The following is a 26,372-nucleotide window of genomic DNA, read 5'->3' as shown; positions in this document are numbered from 1 at the left end:
TATGTATTATACGAAACTAGTAGTTTTACAAGGTAAACTTTTTGATGCAGTGTCACATAAAGTGTTACTGCATGGTGAAGTATTTATGTTTATAAATACAATGTGTTATTAAAATGGATAGTAGGTGTTAGACGACAATAAACAATGATTCACTTAAAAAGATTAATATACCTGTTTTTCAGTATTCAACAGAGCAGCAAAATCTAACAGTTGTTCATCCTGATTAATTTCATGCATGTGAAATAAAATTACAGTATTAAATGTCTTCTGTTTATTATCATGATATTGAGAAGAATCTAACACACCAACTACTCTCTTAACAACAGCTACTTTACTTATTAGATTTTCTTCCAACATTTTAACAGCTGATGTCTCTTCACTAGATATAATACAAACATCGTTGTTAATTTCTGTAAAAATAAAAATATTTAAAAAAATGGCCAAAACTAAAATAAACAACAATATAAAAATGATTAGAACAGATTTTACCCCAAAAATTTCTACTGTCTTCCTCAACCATTAGAAAAGTGATCGACGCTCAGTATTAGTTTAAATAGAATAAAAATAAATAATGAGATAATAATATTGTAAATGAGCAAAATCCATAGTTTAATTTAATTTTATTCCAATAATGATTCAAGTAAATTATTAACCTTATTAGTCACCAGCAAATTTTTCCTTATTTAAAATAAGCATTGTATTTAATGAGTATATTTCTAAAAATATACTGAAATATATTAAATACTGAAAGTTACTTTCCAGATTATTTTTAATTTCCTGTCTAGTGCTATAGCATTATAGGGCAAAGTACTGTTGTTGGGTAAAGTTAACAAAAATAAAAGAACACACAGCTCGTATTTGCCAAAAGAAATTGGACTTTAATTAGAAAGAAAACAAATGAACTTATGTTAAAGTATAACCTTAAAAAATTAAATGAAAATTATGAAATAAACATAACTTAATTCTATATAAGAAATATCAGCTGAATCAACATATGAACAATGATATTAAATGAGAAAATACATGAATATACATTTTTCAAATACACATTTTGAAATCTACAATTTAACAAAGCCTGAAAACAAGATAACATAAAACACCTTATTTACAATTATATACTTAGAAAAACATAACATCAATAAACACAGTATGACTGGAAAACTATTGGATTACTGACATATGCTGTAATATTGAAAAATTAGCAATGAACAAATGTCATTAACTTAAAAATAAATTACAGTAAATCTTATAATTGGCACTGGGCTTTTCTAATTTATGAACATCAAACTTAGCATTCAATAATTAAAACATGTAATTCTAGTTTAATGTAGAAAAAAGGCCACAATAATATTCTAGTACAAAAAGAGTTAATTACAATAATCAAATTGAAATAAGTAAACATATAATAGAGTTCATTTTAGTAGTAAGCTTTCTTGAAAATATAAAATTACAAAGAAGTCCAAAAACATAACTTCACATCAGCAGTAATTTTCTTTAGGTTAATTTAAGAGAAGTAATATGAATACAGTTCATGAGTAGATAAGAATTAATCTCAGCGATTAACAAGTTAAATTAGATTAAATGATAGAGTTAATTGCAATAAACATTTCAAGTAAAGATAATTTACTCTGAGTAACTGACGTTTGAACACAAACCTTTGATGAACAATCCGAAATATAATTAAAGTTATCAATAATAATAGATGAAATATATCGCACATATGTTTTATAATTCTGAAGTAGTTTAAATTACAAGTAGATTTGATAAGAACGATAGTTGGCATTTAATAACACATAAAATGTGCTACACATGAACAATGATAACATAACCAGTTAATATAAATAATAATGAATAATTTGAACTTGCCTGTATCACACATGAAAATTAGCAAAGGATGAATTCGTGAATGCAAGTACATATGAATACATACAGTTAATCCTAGGCGTAGTCTGTAATGGCGTATCAAGAATACAGAGGTGAAACGTGGTTTAGAGGTTGAGCAGGACGTGGCGTCTCAGATTTGTAGCAATGAGTTTGGAGAAATTCTGCATCGATAAAATTGTAGTAAGCAGCTGGAGAAGATTCGGCGTCGATAGAATTGGCTGGTTTGTAGTAAATGAAACACTTTCATCAGAGACGTGATATACTGAACTTGAAATTGAACTTATTGAAGAAACGAGGCTAGACAAAAACATAGAAATCTGCAAAATTCACTAAAGCTGATGAGAAGAGCAAGAGAGAATGACCACGACATTTATAAGTATGAATACGATGAAAGTAATTATCACAAAGTTTGAGAGAGAAAGTCACAGTCAACTGCATATGGTGAATGTCTGATCTACTCTGCCGAAAAGATGGCGTGAATGAAAAGAGGGGGAAACCAAACGTAGGCAGTGGACAGGAGAGAGTGTGTGTAAAAAAACTAGAGATGTGTGCATGTATTAGTATGGGAGCGAAAGAAAAAGGGTGTGTATGAGGGCAGCAATAAATAATACGAGAAAAGAACACGCGGTCACTATTAAGATGACAGAATCTTAATCAGACACCAGGACGTTATCAGTCCTGGCGTCTGACTGACACCAGGACTTGATAACGGATACGATAAACCAAACAAAGATAAACAAACAGATACAAATATGACAAGCCCAATATGAAACAGAGTAATAAATTTACCAAGCCTGCAACAAACAAGACTCAACCCTAGCTTTGAATTCATAGAAAATAACGCAACTTTACGCAATGGCGTAAACAACTGTAATTGGTCCAATTTGGGCATATGGTTTTCACTGGATCTTGATGTTTTGATACCTAAGGAGCCCAAAAAACCCAAAAACCAGATGGAAATTTTCTGGATGTTTGTATGTACGCCTGTATGTTCAGTTTTGATCTCTAAATCACCTTATACCTCCAGAACTACTTGACCAATTTTGACCAAACTTTGTCAGATTACTTCTATATATGGGGCATTGATGTCACTAAATTTTCAACTAATAAAGGGGTGAGGCTGTAGAGCATCTTGAGCACCCTCAGCATCTTGAGATTTCACCTAATTATGGTCTTATTTTTCTTAGGCGTATTTGTTAACAATTAAAATATAATAATAATTACAAAAAGAAATTTTTGCAAAATCACACTCCACACCAAAAAATGCTCTAAATAAACTGGTGACTAAATGGGTACACTGTGACAAAAGTACCTCCTCTCACCGCAAGGAGTGCTAGTGCATTACTGACGTACAACTGCTGTAGTTGTCTGTTATGTTGTGACGTCACAGGTGAGTGGTAGAATTAAATAAATGAATAATAAGTATTTAAAGTGACCACTAGTACCACTACACCTGCACAAATAAGATACAGTATACGCATGTGTTTTAGTTAGAATCATTGAATTAAATAAATAAAAAATATTATATTTAAATAAAATGATAAATGCTTTAAATAAAGTTGCATGTGCATCTGTGTGTAAGCCATTCATCAGAAAAAAGTGTGGGACGGGAAAGTCCTACAACTGTTTTTACTTTTCAACTTGTTGGTTCTTTTTTATTTTGGAGGAGGGAATTTGGTAACACCACCTCTCTAGAATTCGGATTAACTGGGTCCTCTGCCAGGTTGTCGTAAGTGAGGAAGAGGAGGAGCATTGTTTTAGGTAGTGGGCGTCAGGAAATGTTGTGACTACGTGTTATGATCCTGACCGCTGTGGACTCAATTGTGGCAAAGCAGGCCATAGGAGACAGCTGTGTCCCACTGCACAGGGGCACAATCAGGTAGCAAGCATAGGAAATGAAGATCCTACAGATTAATTGCAACTGGAGCTACATATCAATAGACACTTATTGGGACTTGGCCACCAGGAAAAATGCAGACCCGGTTTAAAAATGCAGGGATTGGCTTAACGATGCATGGAAGGATGGAAAGATGCTACCATCTGTATAGTTACGGCGGGGGGTATACTGTTGCTACATAGTAGTTGTGGTGGTGAGGGCTTTGTTTGGGTAGGGCAGTTGGTTTTCTTCAGCTGCTACCGCTTTCCAATGTCTGTACCACTGAGTTAGATTTGTTCATCGACAATCTGATTGCTAAGATCAGGAGGTTTCGGGGCCATATGATCAAGATCGCTGGTGATTTTAATGTGAAGTTTATGGCTTGGAGCAGTCCGGTTGACAGGACCAGGTGGTTTCGTGTTGAATAATTTGATGATTGCAGATGGGATGGTTGTCTGAACAACACCTGCCTTCCTACATCTGAGAGAATGATGGCCGTTTGTGGATTGATCTGACTCTCGTCAGTGCTGGTCATACTGGGAGGATCGGTTTTTAGGGGTTCTCAGATATGATCACTAATCAATCACCACATCTCTTTTTCGAGGTGGATGCTACGTTCTAGGTGGGCAGCAGTGATGACTGGGTGCCGGTATCCTTAGGTGGTTGCATTACATTCCAGGAATTAATCACGGCCAGGTTAAACAGGGAGGATGAGATAAGCTGGGCATCCTAGTAGAGGCGGTCATGGAGGTTTTTGAAACTGCAGCAGTGTTCGTCAGGAGACCAACCCAGGTTAAGTGGGTTTTATTGGTGTATGGCTTAACTTGCCAAATTGAGAAATGCTGGCTGGTCGATATGAAGGCAGTTTCAGAGACTAAACCGTGGGATGGATGTCGATCAGAGAGTGAACTAGTGAGTTTGTTTCATCAAGTCCAGTAGAAGGTATAAGTTGGCTACTGTAAAGTCCAAGAGGGACTGTTGGAGGCAGCTGTGTAGAGTGATCAACAGAGATGTCTGGGGTCATGGATACCTGATCTTTACAAAGAAATTCAGGCAGTGGCTACCAGTCCTTACTGATGGTCAGCTGCAAAGTTGTGTAGCTGTACTCTTACCAGAAGGTAGTGAAACTAGAAAGGAGGAGATTATCCACTGACAACATCCCTCGATTCTCTTTGGAGGAGCTACTTACTGTTACCCAGAAAATGAAGACCAGGAAAGTCGTGGACCTGATGGTTTTCCAGTTGAGGTGGTAAGGATTGTGGTTGACATGACCCCATAAGGTCTTAGATATGCTCAACTATATCCTGAAGAACAAGTGCATCCAGTGGATTGGAAGATGTTGGCGATGGTGCTGATCAGAAAGGAAGGAAGCCCTACCAATTTCCCTTCTGCATACTGACCGCTTTGTTTGAACAATAACTTCACGAAGCTGTTCGAGAAGATGCTGGTAGTGTAGCTCGCTGATATCAATATAAATGGTGGCCTAAGTCTACACCAGTACGATTTTCAGATGGAAATCACACTTCTCAACCTGCTCGCTGAAAAGTGTAATTTTTTATGAATGTATTAGTTTCTGAAATTTCTTTAAACTTTTTCCAGCAAATTATCATTATCTTTCAAATTCAATAGTCATTATATTCCACACAAATTTTTACAAATGTACTGAAATACAATTTATACAAATTTGGTTAAGTATGAAATAATATTTCATGGATTGATTAATTATAGACACCATACTAAAACAATGATTTAATAAAGATTTTACATCAATACAACCAAATAAATGATAAAGAGTTATGCAATTTGCATCTTAATCTTGACCACCAATTATCCACAATTTCTTATTTCATACTCGGCATTAATACTTCCATAAAGGCTTACAGTTGGACTGTAGTTTATTACCATGCTTGACTTTATACAGATTATGTTGCATTCATGGTACAAGATTTGCATACATTTCCACTAGTAGACTAGCATAAAGTGGTTGGTGTATGTAAGCTGGTTGTTTCTTATATTCATTAGTTTCAAATTACCACAAAAATTGTACAGTTTGTTAAATGTTATTTTCAGTTTTCACATCAAATAATGATTTCATGCCAATTTCCTTCTGCTCACAAAAGTAACCAACAGAATTGTAGAAACAATGTTATTGTACTACCCCTAGATGTCAAATGTAGATTGTTTAAAAAGTGCTACCATACTCATATTTTACAACACTGCTATTCAGATATTTACGTAAGTATTACCTTGTTTCATTTTCAAGAGGCATAATAGACATTATTATATTTGACAGGTTATATTTTACAAATGAACTGAAATGCATCTGTAACACAGGAACAAATTATAGCTGACCTACTACAACTGATTTAGATTTGATTCCTGTGTCATGATTGATTAATTTCATTTTAGACATAAAATGTCGTAGATAATGAGTGAACAAATTTCCACGTTGTTGTATTTTTTACCCTGTTCTGTATTTAAAAAATTCTGTATTTAAAAATAATAATTTCATACAAATATATGATCTTGAAAAATAAAATTCTGATCTACAGAATTTTTTGGGTAAAAAAAAAATCACAATTACATGCAGTAATAACTGTAAAGTTTTTCTGTTTTTGACTATTTAATCAGTTTATATAATTTTCTATAGGCTTTCATTTGCACCAGTTATGTTTTTAGAAATAAGCTGAATTGTGTCGTTCTGTTACAACTTTTACATGTTAAACAGTCATTCTAATGCAATTATTTTATGATTTCATGCATATAATAATTACTAATTAGATAACTTGCAAAAAAAAGGTTCTAATTTATTACATCTTTAAACAAAGGCAATGATTGTGCCCAAATGCTTCACTGTCCAACCAAGTTGTGGATCTAGAAAGTTAGTCTCTAAATACCTATATTTAACTGATTGAAACGTGTTATCTTATGACATTATTACAGTTCATGATATTTCCTTAAAATCTTCACAGTCTTTCATGTTCAATAATAATTAAGTTCTACTTAATACTGAATTACAAGTATTATATTACATAAGTCAGTCTCACTTACCATTCATAGAATGATTAATTTATCAATGTTTAAATAAATTATCAATAAAAACAATGATTTTTTCTGTATAATTTCCAGAAATAATATCACAATAAAGAAGAGAGAACCCAGCGTATGCCAATGTAGATTTTAGAAATAATGAACCTTTTTATACGGTTGTCATCCCACTACTGTGGATTATTACTTGTTGATTCTCAACATGGTAGTAAAATAAAAGCCAAAACCAATTCAACACAAAATCACATATATGTTTTTTTTAAAATTTAAGCAACATACTGAGCATGTTGCTTCATCCTTCCAAACATGGCTCATGAACAAAATTTATGCAGCCAGTCAGCAATCCTTCCCTGCTGACTAAAAAATTAGTGAGGCTGTTGGTTAATAAGCAGCAACATCAAACATCATACTAAATATGAGAAAGGAACAGACTAAATACAGACAGTCAATGGTGGCCACTTTAAATGACCTCCTGACTAATGATAAATTTGACACACTGTTGCCAAAACAGTAATAATAATAATAATAATAATAATAATAATAATAATACGTGGTAAAATTGTAAAATTATTATTTTTGTTAAAGATTATTACACAAAAATAGAAAAATGTGCATTTGCAGATAAAAAAATGGGTAAACTATTCAAATTGTTTCTTAGAATGTCAACAAAAATTGATGTAGCAAATTGCTATACAGATGAACTGCTACATATTTTTTTTAAAACAATTATTATTAATACTTATTATACTTTTAACCAGTTTACTAAAATATGTCAGAAACCAAGAAGGTAATTCTAAAATATATTTAGGATAAATTTATGTAGTAATAAACTTACAAATAAACGTAAGGATCTATTTCCAACATATATAATTTTACCAAAGATGTAGATCAACAGCTACTGTTATTATAACCCAAAATGTGAAATCTGTTATTTTTTTTTTAATTTAAAAAACAGAAGTTTGCTTCAAGGCCACACCCGACATCATATTGGGTTAACTCATTGCATCAGTACTTCAAGGTCTATATTGTCACAGAACCGGTGGTGAGGGCAAAGTTTGTGCTTACTTGATGTGTATTTAATAGACAATAAACTTTAAACATTTTCTCTTTACACTAGTAAAGCAAAATACACAAAAATGGCCGCATTTCACAACATAAAAACACTGCTAACTTAGGTGTAATACAGGGCATCATCTTCTTTTCCAGGAGCTTTACCAACAGGAAGAAGAGATCTGCTGTATTCACATTCCATTTGAATACATCTATTCCTATGAGAAACAAAGACAATACCAAAATATTCTTTTGAAAATGTAAACGATTGGCACACAATATATTCATTGTTCACATTTTACTGTAAAAAAGGAAAATAATTCTATACGACAGTAATTGCACTACTGAATAAATAAATTACTAAGAGTTACCTCTAATGCAAGAAACAGCAGTATATAAATCCTTTTTCAATGTTATTTTCCATAAATCTTCTGGGCCAGTTATCAGCTTAGCACGAATACCCATATGTCTCAGAACCAGCTGAAGACATTCTGTGCCATGATCCAACTCATCTTGAGTACACTAAATTAAAAGCATAAACAAAATCCATGTGAGATAAACCATAAATATTATGAACATTACTCCACCAAAACAATGAAAACAGAGTATATACATCTGGTGGATTTTTGGATAAAACAATGATTTAATAATAAATTACATGCTTAAAAAAATTAGTCATCATTATTATACACAAAGGAGATTACCTACCTACCAATTTATGCTACAATGCATTTTCAATTTGCACATTACAAAAAACAGTTTTATTAAAATGAGGGCATAATACCCATTACTTGCTCAAAATGCAAAAGACACCAGCAAGAAAATATGTTTAAATTCAATTTCAGTCTACTTACAAAGCTATTTAACACAGCTTTTTCTATTAGAAGATCATAATAGAGGCTCAAAATATAACTATTTTAAGTTATATTCTTTATATAACTATATAAAGAATGAGACTAAAGTATGACTACTTTCAGTTTAAAATTTAATGCTCACTAGTAGTGCAATTATCTGAATAAGTTAATTTTCAACCTAAAACCTTCCTTAAAGTTCAATAAATATTATAGTAAAATAATTAATATTGGCTGAGTGGTTCCTGAGTTTTAAATAAATACATTTGAAAACCAATAAATAACATCATCATTGTAATTTATAAAAGGGGATGAGATAAATTGAAATCTTATGTAGATTCTTCATCTTATTGTAGACATATTATTTGTTAAATTTACGTTGTTTAATTAGAAAATTAAAAAAAAAAAAATAGGAACAATTAAAGAAAATGCTCAGTACAACTTACAAAAATATTTACTACAATCTAATTATAAAATTTAATAGATTTAATAATTATATTCCAATAATTTTAATAAATTATACATGTTAGTGGTTTATTGATAACTGTTAGTGCACGCCAAAAGTATGTTAATTTTATTTAAAATACTTTTATCTGGGTAATGCAGCAATCAGTTTGTATTTCTGAGAGATAAAGGAATTAGCCACCAATTTCATAACTTTAATACGGCATGTTTCACCAGCAAGCATAGCTTGTAAAGAAAGGCTCTGAGACTCCACCTCCTTTGCAAAGTTATAACTTCCATAACCTAGATAAATACTGAAACAATTTTTCTCCACAACAGAACATTAATAAACACATCATCACCAACATCACCGCCGCTACTGCCATCAGCTATTGTAACTGAAAGAAAAATACAGGAGGAGCCTAAAAATAAAAAGTAAAATACTAGTTTATAATATAAAAATAAATGATGTTAGAACATTTTTGTTGTGATGTTAAGATTTTTATTGCATGACTAACTGTTATAAAAAAATGGGCAATTTAAAAGAAACTGGAGACAGTTACTCAATTCTGTACATGAAAAAAACTTTGAAAAACGAAATATGTTACCATTATTATGAATTAATTCTTACCACCTCTTATTCAACTTGTGAACGGGTTGTAATTCAACTTAGTTTTTCCAATTATATAGCATTAATATTTTTATTAAAGGCCATGACTAACTAATAATCAGAAACATAAATGTACCTTGACTAACAAATTATAAGTACAACCAATAATAAATCGCATATAATGTGAAACAGTTGTTATATGTGATAACCTCATACAGGGTGTGGTAACTATAGAGTCTAAGCAGTGAAACAATCTGTGAAATGTGATATCTTGTTTACATAATACTCATTATTTGTTAACCACAATCATGAATAGTTGTGAAGGTATAGTACACCTGGGTCATCTAGATTAAAAAAAAAAGTTCCTTATTGATCTAAGTAAAAACTTATTTAGATAATTTTTCTTTTAACCTCCGAACTTATTTTATATTCCGGCTATAGTATATAAGAACCTTTAACAGTTTTAAAACCATGAGCTGCAGTCACTCACCACTGTTGCCAAGGCTTTGAACAATTCATAGTTGTATTAGTGAGGGTGAAAACAATCTTTTATTTGGTAAAACCTGACATGAGTGTGAAAAAATAAATAAAACCAAACACATAATTTACAACAAAAAAATAACGTTATCAAAGAACATTAAATCTTTTGTTTTAGAAAACCTTATATTTGTTTTAAAGTAAAGTATACATTGTTTCTTTATTATCGGTTACCACTTTTTAGATAAAACAAAAATCTGATGTAGGCACCACATGACTTCCTTAAATACCTATTGAATTACATATAGACATTTTTTTTTTAAATGAAAAGTACATACGATTTTATTTCATTAATAACTTCTGACATTTTTTCTTTATTCTTATTATTAATTATTAATAAATCAATATATTTACCTAAAAAAAAAAAGTTAAAAAAAAAAGGAGATGAAGTCAGATTCAAACTGACGTGCCTTCCCTTGTAAGATCCAAATATTTCATTAATTAAAATTTAATTTGGCTAGAATTCTGGAATCAATGAAATAAGTACCACTTATGATTTATCGCTAAAAAGCTGTCAATGGCGGCTTATTAATGCAGTTAAGAAAAAGTCCAAAAACAAAATTTTTTGGATTTTGGGCTTTTTTGGACACTTCTGCTCCAGTCGATTGCAATAAAAAGGGGAGGTGCACAACTAAATGTTACAACAGTCCTAAATCCAAAATCTCAACATCTCATGGCTAATTGTTTTTGATTTATGGGAGATACTATGTATGTACAGACATCACGCTGGAACTAGTCAAAATGGATATTTCCATTGAAATCTGAAATTTTTCACGATCACAATACTTCCTTTACTTCTAGAACAAGTAAAAATGGAGCCTGTTAATTTGAACAAATTTTATTCTTACATCCATAATGCTGTCTTTATTATAAACTACAGTTGAACTAACTGAACAGTACTAGCATTAATATAAATTCATCTAACTAGGTACATTTATAAAAAGATAAATAAGTTAAAAATGACTGTAAAAAGAATAACGCATTTACCTTACAATAAGCAGATGTTAAAACAGAAAACTGAAACGCTTGAGGAGTTTCACTTGCTACATGGGTTGATCTATCTAAACTAGCATCCAAAAATTGATCAGCTGATGTACTCAATACAGTTGATATTAACGGACGAACTGCTCCAGCAGCTCCATGGACATTAGCAGCATCACATAACTGTATTACTAATGATGTAGGTATGAGTGGTCGAACTCCATCATGCACTACAACCACTTTAAGATCTTCTAACATTAAAAGAAAACAAATTACCTATCATAATATTTAAAAATTTAGTTTTTATTTACATTAAAAAACGTGGAAACTTTTAGACTGATATCCAAAAATTATGTCTACAGTAGAGGCCTATTTAATTTGAATAATTTTGCCAGATCCAAGTTTCTGAATACGAATTATAGAAAAAATATAAAAATAATTAAATATACCTAACACAATTATGTGAACATACATAAAATGCAGTACATATGCATGTATATAAAATATCAATGTTTTTTCAAGTATTATTTTTCTGAGGCTAAGAACATCAAAAACTTGTTAATTTTATTAAAATAGTAAATTATTTAAACTTTTTCTCATGTTACACTTTAAAAGAGGTCTGTTCAGAAAATATCTGTCAGACTATAAACATTGAAGAAAAATAGCTTACCTATTTATCTCCAATTTTTTATTTTTTTTTTATTTCCAATTCCAATTAGTCTTGTGATTCCACCCATTTAAATCAGTAATCTTCTATTGCTAGAAACATTTCTGGAATCCTCTTTTGACATAGTTAGCAATAATCAGCTGATGACAAGTGACAGGATATGTCAAATTCTTCTTAATGTCCTCTGATAAAAGATGTCGTATTCTTCTTAATGTCCTCTTAGCTCTCAAATTAGAACCCTTGTTACATTAGTAGGCACCTCCAGCTTGTGGAACAATGAAAAATTAGAAAGGCTCATTTCTGGAAACTAAGGTGTCTGTTAATCTGAGGTATTCCAGGCTTGCAAAGAAATCCTGGATTACGTACAAAGACTGGAAGGGTGATTGTCTTGATACTATCACCACATGTCCAGGCTTGCTGAACCACATCATGAAGATAACACCATATCATGAACTTTTTAATAATACATTTGTTAACAATTTCACCTTCTGGTACATATGTATGATGCACAACTTCATAGCAGTAAAAAAAACTGAATATCACAATGACTTTCTTACAAACTTTCTTGCTTTCTTTGACCTCCGGAATGATAGATCTCCACCCTAATGACAGCCATAGTTTAAGAATTATACCTACACATTTGAATTTCACTACCAGTTATGATTATCTTCATGAAGTCAGGATCAACACTCGTGATTCCAGAATGTCCTTTGTAACAAAATGATGGAAGTATTACTATTTTTATGAAAGCTTTGGTACAAATTTTGTGGTAACTGTGCATGCTCAAATCTCCTGTTAAAATTGTTTTGAAAAAACTGTTACAATTTTAACAGGAGATTGTTTTGTAAAAACTGTTACAATTTTAACAGGAGATTGGGTATTAACAATACCCAATCAATACAATTGGGTATTATCAATCATACAATTGGGTATTAACAATTGTGATTGGAACAATCACAATTGTTCCAATTATTTTGTATCACAATTGTTTTTATAGCAAATCCTTGGATAGTGCTTTTATGATCAAATGTACATACTCTGCAAATGATATCCAGGATTCAGTTCATTGACAGCCTACTGGTTTACTGATCGCTATAACAAATTCATTTTTAAACAGGTTGTACAATTCCTTAATCTGTGTAAACTCCCAAAGTGTTCCCAATCTCTAAAAACATACTAAATGTTACAGATTGTTTTACTTTGGGTATCCCCAAGCTTTTTGGAAAACTTAATTTAGTAACACTGTTTAATCTGTTCCATAATTCCACACAAAGTACAAATGTAATGAGTACATGATGAAAAAGCACACACTTTATGACAGCAACTAATTCACATTAGAAAGCCATAAAAGGTCATGTATTTATTCTAGCAACATTTATGCTGAACTTTTCTGTTTGAATTCAAATACTTTCTAAAAAAAAAATTAGATACTTATTGAACAGATGTTGTATGCAGCTCAGTAACAAAAAATACATGCATAAAACAAATATTGTATATATAATCTATAGTTAAAAGAAGAGACATACTTATAGGCCACATACTAAGGCATCCTGGAATAGTCGCTTTAATATTGGAAGGACAGGTAGAAGGGAAAAATTGTGTAGGCAGGCCACGTTTTTTACAATATGTAAAACAAATTGTTAGGGATGTAGGATGTAGAGGATATACTGAAATGAAACGACTAGCACTAGATAGGGAATCTTGGAGAGCTGCATCAAACCAGTCAAATGACTGAAGACAAAAAAAAAATATATAATCCAACTTGATTCACCTAAGTACAGAAATTAAAAAGTAAATAAGATGAACCTTATTTTTCATTATCTTTACAATAGCGCTTTTGTGGCAACCAACATCTTCAGTTGTATTTTTTTTAAAATTTATTTCAAACTACATATTAAACTCAAAGACAATTAAAATATATATAAATTTTTTGATAATATATGAAATTTCTTCTTTTTCTTTTTTTTGAGGCCACATTGGACCACTTTAGTCATCCATATTTCACTTCCTCTTGAATTTCTATATTAGTCTGGCCTTTCAATTTTCCCAGTATTTCTTCATTCTATTGAATTGTTGCTTCCTGATCTCGTCTGTGACATCCACTTTGTTATGCCTTTCTAATTTTTTAATGTTGAATATGTTGTTTTGAAGTGCACAGTTAATTTTCATTTTATCATAGGCGTCCTCAACCCTTAAGTCAATTTCTTGAAGTCCCTGGATTTCTCCAACATATTTTCCACAGGTTTTTTTGTTAATATTCCTTGTGGCCAGTTGTTTTAGAATTTGGTTCTCAAGAATTCTTAATACATTGAAAAAAATAGGAAATCCTTCGTTTTTCATTGTACTGAGAATCGGGTCGACTTGTTTGTAGACTGTTTTATTTATGGCAATTCGCCAGACTCATCCTTTTCATAAATTTTATTTAAACAAGTTCTGAAAATTCGCCTTTTTGTTTTAAGTAATGGGTCCATTTTACTTTCATTCTTAATCTGAAAGATAGTCTCACAAGCATAAAGCACCACCGGAAGAACTACTGTGTTATAATGGTGAATTTTGGATTTTATTGAGAGATATTTTTTATTGTGTTTGCCACGTTAGACTTTGTGCTCTTTTAATTTTAGTTATTCTGTTTTGCCATGTTTGTTTTTTTTCAAGCTACAATGAATGATTCACCTAAGAATTTAAATTGTTCAACTATTTTTATCTCTTTATCGTTAACTTTGATTTTGCTTATACAGAGGAAATCCATGGCCATTATTTCTGTCTTTTCATAAGAGATTTTCAGGCCAATCCTTTGGGAAATTTTTTCTAGGCTGGTGATTCGTTTTTTAACCGCTTCCATATTTATTGCTATTCAAGCCAAATCATCACCAAATTCTAATATATTAGTTTTTATTGGATTTTTACCTTTTCCTATTATTGTTTTAACAGGATTTTCCTTTTGCCAAATTTTAATTACGTAGTCCAGTATAATATTGAATAGCAGTGGGTAAAGTCAATCGCCTTGTCTCAATCCGGTTTTTATCGGGAAGGGTTCAGATATCTCCCCTCTAAATTTAACCTTGGGCTGTGTGTTTGTTAATGTTAATTCTATCATTTTCACCAATTTTGGGTGAAGCCAACAATTTCGGAGAATCTCTAGAAAAGTTGGTCTATGAATACAATCATATGCCTTTTTAAAGTCAATGAAAGTTATAAATAATTGCTTGTTTAAATTAAGAATTAAAATATAACATTTTTTTTTTAAAAACACAATTTAAAACGCTTTAAAAATATATGGAAATTAAAAAGAACAAATAAATAGGACAAAATATACTGTGTGTTTTGCTAGCCAGTGTTATAGTACTATATGGATTTAAATTACATTGAATTTATACACTATCATTATTTTTAACTGAATAAGTACTGTAGCTCTTATATGTGTGTCATCTTCACATTCTGTTTGCAAGTTGATCAAGCTGAATTTCCTCTTATATATATATATATATATATATATAAAATATTTCTCCAAAATGTCTAAACTCTAAACTTTTATTATTATTTATATTTCTTATTTTCAATATTTCCAAATTGGTTTGAATATCAGAAATAGAATGTTTATTGTTAATGAGGTGGTAAACCCAATTTTCCATTTTTATAACGTCTAATATGTTCAAGATATCTGGTTTTAAAAGATCTTCTAGTTTTACCTATATAAATGTGATCACAGTCATTATATTTTATTTTATAAATTCCACACAAATTGTAAAAGTTATATGAATCAGTGTGATCACTACTTTTTCAAAATCCTGTAAATAAATTTTAGATATGATGGCTGACAAAGGAAAATCCATTGGTATGGTATTTTCCTGACTGTAATATTTGTCAGCAAATATAAAGTAGTTTTGTTGGCATACATTACTAATAACAATAATAATATTATCAACAAACAAAGGGTCTTTGTGATTGCATATTAATTTGTTTTTTATTATGTGAATTGTTTTGTCTATGGGTATGCTAGGATACATGTTAACAATATCGTAGCTAACTATCCTAGTCTTTTTTCCAATTGTTAAGTCTTTTAATTTATTTACAATTTCAAATCCTTCTTTATATTATAATTATAATCAAAATTAATTTTTATCCTAAGTATTTTATGATTTTTTATTGTTTATAATCCAGTTATATACAATGAACATCTAATAATTTTGAATAAACTCAATTCATATCATAATGGTTTGAAATTTACATTTGAAATTAATATAAATAATCAATCTATAATGCTAGTATAGAGGAAACCCACAACTAATAAAATTACAATACACATATATTCAAATCATCCTTGGTCACACAAAATTAATACATATACAAACATGATTAACAGGGTGATTAATTACACGCAATATAATAAAAATAAATTAAACAAATAAATAGATATTATAAAACAAATTGCTATACATAATGGTTCTATAACAATGTAACTGATAATATATAGAAAAACAAATTTCAAAAATTAGCAATACTACATCTCTAATACCAAAAAATGATACACAGAAAATTGACAATGTATCTTTAAAATATTTATATACTGATAACATTGTTGAAAATATAACTACGGTTTATAATAAAAGTAAATTTAAACCTGCATACCAAACAAATAACCGTAAAATAACACATTTAAAAAACAGTAATCATACTGATTCATATAATTTATACAATTTGTGTGGAATTTATAAAATAAAATGTAATAACTGTGACCACATTTATACGGGTAAAACTAGAAGATCTTTTAAAACTAGATATCTTGAACATATTAGACATCATAAAAATGGAAAATAGGGTTTACCTAATGTTGCTGACCAGCTCATTAACAATAAACATTTTATTTCTGACATTCAAACCAATTTGGATATATTGGAAATTAAAAAATACAATATAAATAATAATTTAGACATTTTGGAGAAATATTATATATATAAATATAAGAGGAAATTCAACTTGATCAACTTACAAAAAACAGAATGTAAAGATGACACACTTATAACGGCTATGAAAAAAAAAAAAAAAAAAAAAAAACGGCTGCAGTACTTTTCAGTTAAAAATAATGATAGTGCAAAAATCCAATTTAATTTAAATCCATACAGTACTATAAGATTGGCTAGCCAAGACTGGAGGTTGCTGCTGTTTGTCAGGTGGTTACTTGTCAGTGCAGTATATGTTTTGTTGCAGTGCAGTATTGTGAGTGTAATTATGTTTGTGTATAATGTCTTATTCAATCCAGTAGAAGATAGCTATAGTTGAGGCCTATATTCATTCTGGATCGTTTGAAGAATCACATCAAGTATTTGTAGAAAAATTTCTGAATGCCTGTATCCCAGCGAGGAGTAGTATACATGATTTAGTTAAAAATGGCGTACAACAGGTTCAGTTTCAAATGCAAAACGAAATAGGCAACCTTCCGTTAGGACTCCTCAGGCCAATGCCAATATTAAACGGAAAATTACTGCCAGTATGAAAGATGTCATCTTCTGACAAGATTTCAAAGAATTCTATGTGCAATTAACTGATAATAAAAAAGAATACAGGTTCTTTCAACAAGATGAAGCAATGTGTCACACATCAAACGTTTCACTTAATCGCGTTCATGCAGCATTCACAAATGAATGGGCTGTCAGCTGAGGACAGCGAACTCCAGCGAGTTGGCCAGAGTTGTCTACTTGCATTTTTTCCTTTGGGAGTACTTGAAGGAGAGAGTACAGTATTGATGAACTGAAGATGAACATTCAACAAGAAATCAATATGATCATATGACTCAATAACATAATATTACGATGATACGACTCAATATGATCAGTCAAGCACAAAAGTGCACCGACATCCAGGGTGGTCATTTTGAACATCTTTTGTAACAATACGTTAAATAAATGCAACATTTAAATTACTTTTTAATGTTTTCTTATTTAATTTACCCGTATCATTCATAAAATTTCATTCCAACATAACCTACCGATTCTGCAACAGTTACATTATGGGTTCGGTTTTATGTTGCTCACCCAGTATATTTCAACTGGCTTTTAAGTTTAATATCTAGTTTGATATAAATTTTCTAAAATACAAAAATTACAACTGAAGATGTGGGTTGCCACAAAAGCGCTACTGTAAAGGTTATTTAAAAATAAGGTAAGTGTTATTTATTTCCTTTTTAATTTCTGTACTTAGGTGGATCAGGTTGGATTATATATACAATATATATTCATACAGAGGGATATGGGTATTGAAAAGACTGTCTTTAGAAAAACAAATATTGTATAAAAATATTTACCTATAGATAACTTTTCCAGCTCTTGTAATCCAGCACGTATAGATCGATGACGAGTACTTTCACCTTTAACAAGTTTTATTTTTTGAATATGAGAAAAACCAGTTTCTTGAAGTATTGCATTAACTTTATCAATATTATCAACAACTAATGCAATCTTTTTAACCCATGGAAAACTAGCAAATCTATCAACAGCATAAAGAAACAATGGTTTTCCCTGAAATGACAAAAAAGGAATAATTATTTCATGTATGTCAAATTATATTTAATTCTTTTCTACAAGTGAATGATATTGTACTACTCTTGTCATAATAATTTAATAACTTCAAAACAACATTACATTTTTATTATTACTTACCTCCATAAACCTGAATTTTTTGGTGATATAATCAGATTTTTCCCACTCTTGATTATAGTGGAAGTTCAAAAGATGATGTGTAATGTAGTAGATTGCTGAAATTTAGCAGTTAATTTGATTAAGTTCATTAGCCTTGTGCCTCTGTGCACCTATTAATTTAAAAAATAAAATAAATGATAAAAAGGGTTTGATATTGAAGTATGCAAAAAAAAGCAGACTGATTATTTTTTATAAAAACTGTGAAGTTGTTTCAGTAAGTTGTTCTTGAGACATTGTATCAGAGATATAAAAATGTTATTATTACTGTAATATTTTCCAGGTTTTTTTCTAAGTTGGATAGTTTAACATAATTGTTCTACATTAAAAATTTTCAACAAAAAAAGTTGCAACTAAAATATTGTTTATTCTTTATATGACAAAACGTACTGAACATTTATCAAAATAGATAAACATTGATCTGCTCTGTAATAAGTGGAGAACGTGGGTGCAACAATTTACTAAGTGGCATATATTTTAATAAGTTCATACAATGAAAAACTACCATTTTAATTGTAAAATATTTTGACAAAGCTTTTTATATATTAAAAATCTTATTAATATTATATTTTTTATAATGTAATTTCTATTCTGTTATGGTATAATTAACTGAACCAGTACCTGTTTCAATAATCACTGAAATACCACACTAATTATTTGCATAGATTGATATATCAACTACTTTTTCAGCTGATTTAAGAATGTAGGATTTAGATAATTATTTATTATATTTAGGATGAATAAAGTTCATAATATTTCCATATAATTTCATATTTATTTTGAACAGTTAATTTTTATAAATTGTTATGGATAAATAGTTTTGTGTAATATTAATGATCTAAAAGCACTGCAAACATGCATCTTATATTTTTAAACTTGTATTTTTTTAAAATAACATTATTACATTTGTACAGTGTTAAAAGAAGACTTCATTTATTTACAAAAAGGATTTTAAAAAGATATTACATGAAGTACACTCAGTTTTCTTCCTATCTGTAACAAAACCACAAAGCTATGAAGTAGGATAATACTTTCTTTTTTCTTTTTCCTGTTTAGCCTCCGGTAATTACTGTTCCGATAATACTTCAGAGGATGAACGAGGATGATATGTATGAGTGTAGTCTTGTAGTCTCAGTTCAACCATTCCTAAGAAGTGTGGTTAATTGAAACCCATCCACCAAAGAACACCGGTATCCATGATCTAGTATTCAAATCCGTGTAAAAATTAGAAGTAGGATAATACTAAATATTCCAAACTATACATGAGAGAAAATACATTTAAAATATATTATATTTAATCTAGAGAGTATATACAACTGAATGTAAGAAATTAATGTTTGTCCTCTACTTCTAATTTAATTATAAAAAATAAATAATTTTCAACTGCACATGAATACAAGTAAGTTTACCGAGTTACGCTAATATTCAGTGATATTTTTTTATCACTTAAAGGTGGCTTTTATTAAATACCACCTATATAGATATGTAAGTAATAGTTATTTGTAAATAAATAAAATAATAATAATCTAATTTATAGTATTAGTAATACTATATTTTGTATATAATTCATTTAACATTCAAACATAGAAATTTGAATAACCTAAAGTAAAATTATGATAATTACATTCAAGTAGAAAGAACATAACTTAAAATCTTTACTGAAAAACTCAGCACTTAAATAAATACTCAATAACATACTTACTGTATTTAAATAAACATCTCATTACTCCAGATGTGACGGTATATACAATGCTAGTATAATAATAAGAAATTTATCAGGTATAACACCAAGATGTGACTTTTGCAGTAAAAAGTTATAAAACTTTTTTTAATGAAATTTAAACCTAACCTGACAATTTTATAAATTAATATGGTAAGACCAATTTTTACAGAGCTAAATAAAGCATCTGAATATCTGCAGCCCATTTTTTTAAACTATACTCATTTTGTTTGATTAGAACAATGGATTAAAATATTATTGAAAATTTAATACAATACAAAAAAAAATTTCTTAAGAATCTAATATTTTGTGTAAACTAAATGCAGATAAAAGAATTTTACAATTAAAAATACTATTTATATATAATAACTATAATATATTTTGGAAATGAAAAATATGTTGCACAGACTAAACAGGATGGGCAAAATATTGCTATACAAATTGGATATTGAATCATAAATTTAATTGTTTCTTATGTTAAAATAAATAATATTTTTTTAAGAAATTACAAAGGAAGAGGGTGAATATTAATTGAAAATGTTGTAAAGATGATGAAAAGCATCATTTTTTATGAAAAATAAGAAAAAACAAAATAACATGAGTCAAATTTGCTGGCTGACCAGAACAAAAGTAAAGGAGCTCTTCTTTGCAAAAGAAAACAATGAAATGCAAAACATTTATAAACTTTTTTTTTTGTTTGCTAGTGTTCTTATATATTTAGGTTTTTTAAGATATTTATAAAACTAGCTCCTCGTCGCAGTTCCGCCCTCGGTAGCAAGTAACCATATAATCTTTTTATTTTATGTTTTTTAGTCAATTAACCGTAGGCAGGTGCTTCCACTCGCACGTACAGTAACGATAGCAGTGGCTGTGTTGATTGAGCCACGGAGCCCCGTACACCTACCCACCCGTTAAAAAAATCGGAATAAAAAAAAACCGAAATGGTTTTTAAATATTTATCTGAAGAATATTTGCAAGCCCAAATCTACTTAATATCTCACTCAGTACATTCGGAAATGGAGAAATTTTAAATTAATTGTTCAAAATTTTCTTCATCTACTTTCAAGGTCAAATTTAAAAAATCTAGAAATTGGCTTATTCACATGAAGATAATGCTCACCAAAAAATCAGGTTGATTTCTTGATCTGTTACTGAGAAATAAAAAAAAACAGGGTTTCAAAAATAAAATCAAAAATCCATTTTAACCCTTGAAATTCGGAATTTCAAAAAAATCTAGAATTGGTTTTTAGATATTCACATGAAATACACACACAATAAAATTAAGCTGATATCTTTATTTGTTACCGAGAAAAAAACAGTAAATTTCATTGTTACTCCATTTTATACCTTGAAATTCGGAATTTCAAAAAACCTTTCTTATTATGTAGTTACCCCGTAAGAAGAACATGTATAACAACTTTCATAAATTTATCTTTATGAAAGTAGTTTTTGCTTGGAGTTATGATTCACTCACGATATGTTGTCTACAATTTGAATAAGAACTCTATTGAAAAAATTTTGGGAACGGCTCGATGCAAGAAAGGGGCGTGAGAATTTAGCGATTCACCACCTAGCGGCTCGATTGAGAAATGCAACACCATAACGGTTAATTTAAAATTTACACGTTCTAATAAATAATTCTACAGTTTTTGGTAACATTTACGAATAACCGTGATCTGTTTGATCGAGAGTGTATCTCATGCATACAAAAGGTACCCTTCAACCTATTACCGAATATCCCGTTTGAATTTTAATAATCGGACGATTGTTTGCAGAGATATTATAATACCCCATTGCACCTCCCAAAACAGCACTCCAACGCAGTCCCTACGGGAACACCATTATTGTTAACAATTTTTTTTTAAATTTAATATTATTCTATTTAATGTAAATTTTATTTTATTATTTTTGTAATATTATTCATTCGATTGATTCAAATCATTCACTTCAAACCCAGTTCACGAGGTAATATAGACTCACAGTTCACTATTCATTAAAGTTTGTGCTTCAACCGGCAAATCTCCACTACTACATATTATATATATATATATATATATATATATCTTTCGGCAAATCTCCACTACTACATATTATATATATATATATATATATATATATATATCTTTTGGTAGAAATTACATGTATATAAAAAACTTTTCAGATATGCCAAGAAACATCATGGGTAAAAGTTTGACTAATCATAATCAAGTACTTTTTTTTGTTTATCCCAAACAAAAACCCTCTTCTATTTAAATAATAGATATAATTTTTTTTTTTAATTTTGTATTTATTTAAGGCTGTAAAGAAAATATTAACTAAACATTTGTGTTTAGCATTTTTCAGTTGAAACAAAAACATATCTAGGCTACACAATGACTTTCCTCCTTTTGTAAGAGTATAAAAATAGTTACACAGTAATTTTATGTTTTCTCCAAGAATTACCTTAATAACATCTCTGCTTTTTCAAATGTTCAACTATATATATATATATATATATATATATATTATGCTTATAAATTCTCTAATCTATTATTTCCCCCATCCCTATCATCCTAAAGGTGAAAAACTAAAGAGGGTTTTCTCTATATTTGCAAGGGCAATGATTGATTAAATAAATATAGCTACATGCTTTGGCTGTCTATAAATGATAGAGATAGGTTTATTAACCACAGAAGTGTGTTACATTCACTTGTAAATTCACTTTTTAGTTCCTGAACTTGCTCACTAGCTAGTACATATGGAATTTTTTTTCAACAAGATAGTGATACACACACCATATTTATATGGCAGTTATGGAAAAATTGTCATGTGACAATGTTATGGAAAAATGAAGATGTCATGTGACCAACGGAGTAAACTAACATTTCAGCACATGGTTTCTACCTCTGAAGAAATTTGAAAACCTGAACATTCACAGCACTAGCATTCAACAGAATTCAGGAATTGAAATCAAATCCAACTATAAGTAAGATGATGGAACTAACTTAGTGTTTTAATAAAACAGTAAAGGTCATCGTTATTATATAATTATTATTATCTTACATACATTCATTTGAAGTGTAATTTAGTCTCTTGGGGCTCCCTCAAAAAGTCAGGAAACAAAAATGGGCTATCAGATAACTGTTTAGTGCGTATAAGTAGGGATCATATAGAAAATGAAAAATGTTAACTTATTCTTATATTTATATTTATGAATGTACAATCTCTATTAAAAAAAGTAGACACTCTTAAAAAAAGGTATATCTATCAAACCGGACAAAAAAAAATGCTTTCATTTAAATCAACACAGGAAATTGGTTTATAAGAAAGCACCTTATGTTTTCATTGCGATTTTTAATAAATTACTGTATTATTAAAAAAAGTTCCCATCACTTTATCTAAAATTAAATTAAAAAATTATTTTTACAGAAACAATATTAGTGTTGATGAACTTTTAAATACTATTAATGGAAAACATTTTTTTTTCATTTTGAATTTTCTTCTCCATTCAAGGTATAAATGAAAAGTGTTCAAATAATTTTCATTACAGCATTCTGAAATGTGATTTATTTTGTATTTATTTTAATTAGTATTTTCATGTATTTACCTCAATATTATTTCAATTTTTGTGTTATAAATAGTTCAATGGATTTTTACCATATCTACTTTTCATTTCATAATTAATTGTGTGTTTTGTGATGTTGATCTGATGAAGGTTTTACGATTGTTTCCCCCAATCCAACCAGGCAAATGCTGGAACAGTTCCTGTTTTTTATCAGTGTAGTAGTATATCTACACATTCCTGGCATAATAAGTGTAATGTATTATTATGTACCAATTAAAATAAATGATTTATTTAATAAAAGCTATCTTAAATTGAAATGGTGGTCATCTTAAAATGTTATTTTTAAGAATAAAATTATTTTTTAAAGAATTTAAACGATTATCCATATAAAATTTGTTCAAACATTTATTACTCATAATTAAATAAATAACAGAATATTTTTTCATTAAATTTCTAAAAACACACACTTTACTGATGTACTTAACTGATATTTTAAAAACACTCAAGTAGGTAAACAGCAGATGTTACTTCATTCATTCTCAATGACATAAAATATCAGTATACTGAAAAAAGTAGTAAACAAGTTGAAGTAGGCTTCTAGAACCTTTCAAATAATATGATAAACCTCCATTTGGTATTTGGGAAAGTAAAAGGCAAGAAACATTAGTGAAAAGGGAGCCAATTATTATATTAAAAAAATTAAATTAACAACACTAATCTTAGGGCTCTGAAAAATGAGAAATAGTGATCTTGTCATTTAAACAAAACTATTCTAAAAATAAATATTACAAACTGCACTTTTTATTTAGCAGAGAAGAAAATTTACTTTATTCTGTTTTTGTTTTTTTTTTTACTGAAATAATGAGAAATGAATGATGTAAAAAAAACTATAAAAGTAATCGAACCTGTGATCAACTAAGCTACAATCTATACAGACTGTGTTCTATGCCACAAAACAAATAAATACCAATGGTATTTTTACCACACACTTGCATATCATTCACGATTATCGTAATGATATTACTATCCCGTTCTTTTCAAGAAGAAAACAAAAAAAGGCATCAGAAAAGAAATAACTACCGGTTTTGGAGGTAGTTGTGCCTTATGGTCTATACAAAATAAACAGCAGTTTAAGAGGAAATTCTTACCAATATTTTGTAGTATTGTTTTGGTGTACTACCACCAAATCTTTCACCCGAACCTGCAGCTGGAATAACAACACCCACGCCGAAGCTTATCATGTCTTACAAAAAAATATTAAAAAACTAACGCATTAAACTAAAAGCTGAGTCAATATTACCAAAGGTGTAAGAATTGAGCATCAATTTGTGTATAAAGCAACGAGTGTCATAAGTTCTGTTAAATATCAATGATAAAACAAGCACCACTGACACAGTCAACATTGATCCAAACTGAAGGAACTTTGACATTTAAAATTCTAACCTATTCGAGTGCAATTACAATAAACGATCAGAAACGATAGTTTTTTTTAGTTTCGATAGATTGATGGTACATATGTTAAACGAAATTTCGATATATTGTATCGGCTGATATTTGAAGTACGCTTATTATTAACTGATTTTTTTTTTGTATCCAAACAGTGTTTGGATACAATAATAATTAAACAGAAATAATAATTGTTTCTGTCCACCTAATTTGAATTCACAAATTTTCAGAGAACTTTTTTTTAAATATTAAATTTAATGAGATTATGATTAAAAACAAATGATTGAATTCAGCAATACACTTTTATTTATACTATATTTAATACAGTCAAATACTATTGTATTGTGTTTAGGTTACATTTTATTATTTATAGTCAATTCTTTACTTTGTTAAATACCTTTTAACATGCAGCTTCAAGCTAAATTATCTAACCTATAATAAAATTGAATCACATTTCTTTCTCAGAATACATTTCATTTTTATACTTATTTTACATTTAAATTACTGTAAGTAAAAGTTATTTTCTTTTCTTGATATTTTGGAACAGCAAGATAAGAACGTAAAAATCTAGTTATCTTGAAGAAAGTCATTTGATATTATTATTATGTATAGACTGAAATCAACAATTAGTTTGTTAACAGTTATCAGTTAATAGGGTCCTTAAAATATGACTGGTTTTAATGTTTGTATGAATATATAGTGTTTCTAAAATGGTGTGGGTTGGATAAACATTTTCAGATTCTACTTGTAAAACTAAACAAAAAATATTCTTAGGAAAAATGGCGATTTCTCCTTAGTTCTCCCCCTGTCTGCAATTTTGTTATTTTTATATAAAAATTTATATCTCAAGTTTGGATAGAGGAATCACATTAATATCTTGGTAATAAAGTTTTGAAATTAAAAAAAATCAGGACTTAAATACTTTCAAACATTATGAAACAGCAGTCATGTTTATTTATCAATCCGTTATATCTCCATAAATATTAATTTTATCAAAATTTATGTATTACTAAAATAGTAAG

The 26,372-nt window shown here is 29.3% G+C and overlaps 1 protein-coding gene across 1 annotated transcript in view; it reads right to left on the bottom strand.

The window, feature by feature from the left end:
* The window catches only part of LOC142330016 (D-ribitol-5-phosphate cytidylyltransferase-like), a 49,589-nt gene extending 24,234 nt beyond the window's left edge, over positions 1–25,355 (bottom strand). The window contains exons 1-5 of the mRNA XM_075375021.1: positions 25,053–25,355; positions 18,250–18,463; positions 11,288–11,532; positions 8,230–8,380; positions 172–410 (exon numbers count right to left, since the gene is read on the bottom strand). Coding sequence (XP_075231136.1) covers positions 172–410; positions 8,230–8,380; positions 11,288–11,532; positions 18,250–18,463; positions 25,053–25,145 — 942 coding nt within the window. The 5' untranslated portion in view covers positions 25,146–25,355. The remainder of the gene's footprint in view (positions 1–171; positions 411–8,229; positions 8,381–11,287; positions 11,533–18,249; positions 18,464–25,052) is intronic.
* Positions 25,356–26,372: the final 1,017 nt, after the last annotated feature.

The sequence above is a fragment of the Lycorma delicatula genome, chromosome 9 (assembly GCF_047948215.1).
Source record: "Lycorma delicatula isolate Av1 chromosome 9, ASM4794821v1, whole genome shotgun sequence".
Classification (NCBI taxonomy): Eukaryota; Metazoa; Arthropoda; class Insecta; order Hemiptera; family Fulgoridae; genus Lycorma; species Lycorma delicatula.
The sequence above is the reverse complement of the archived record's forward strand: the minus strand, read 5'-3'. Positions and strand labels throughout refer to the sequence as shown.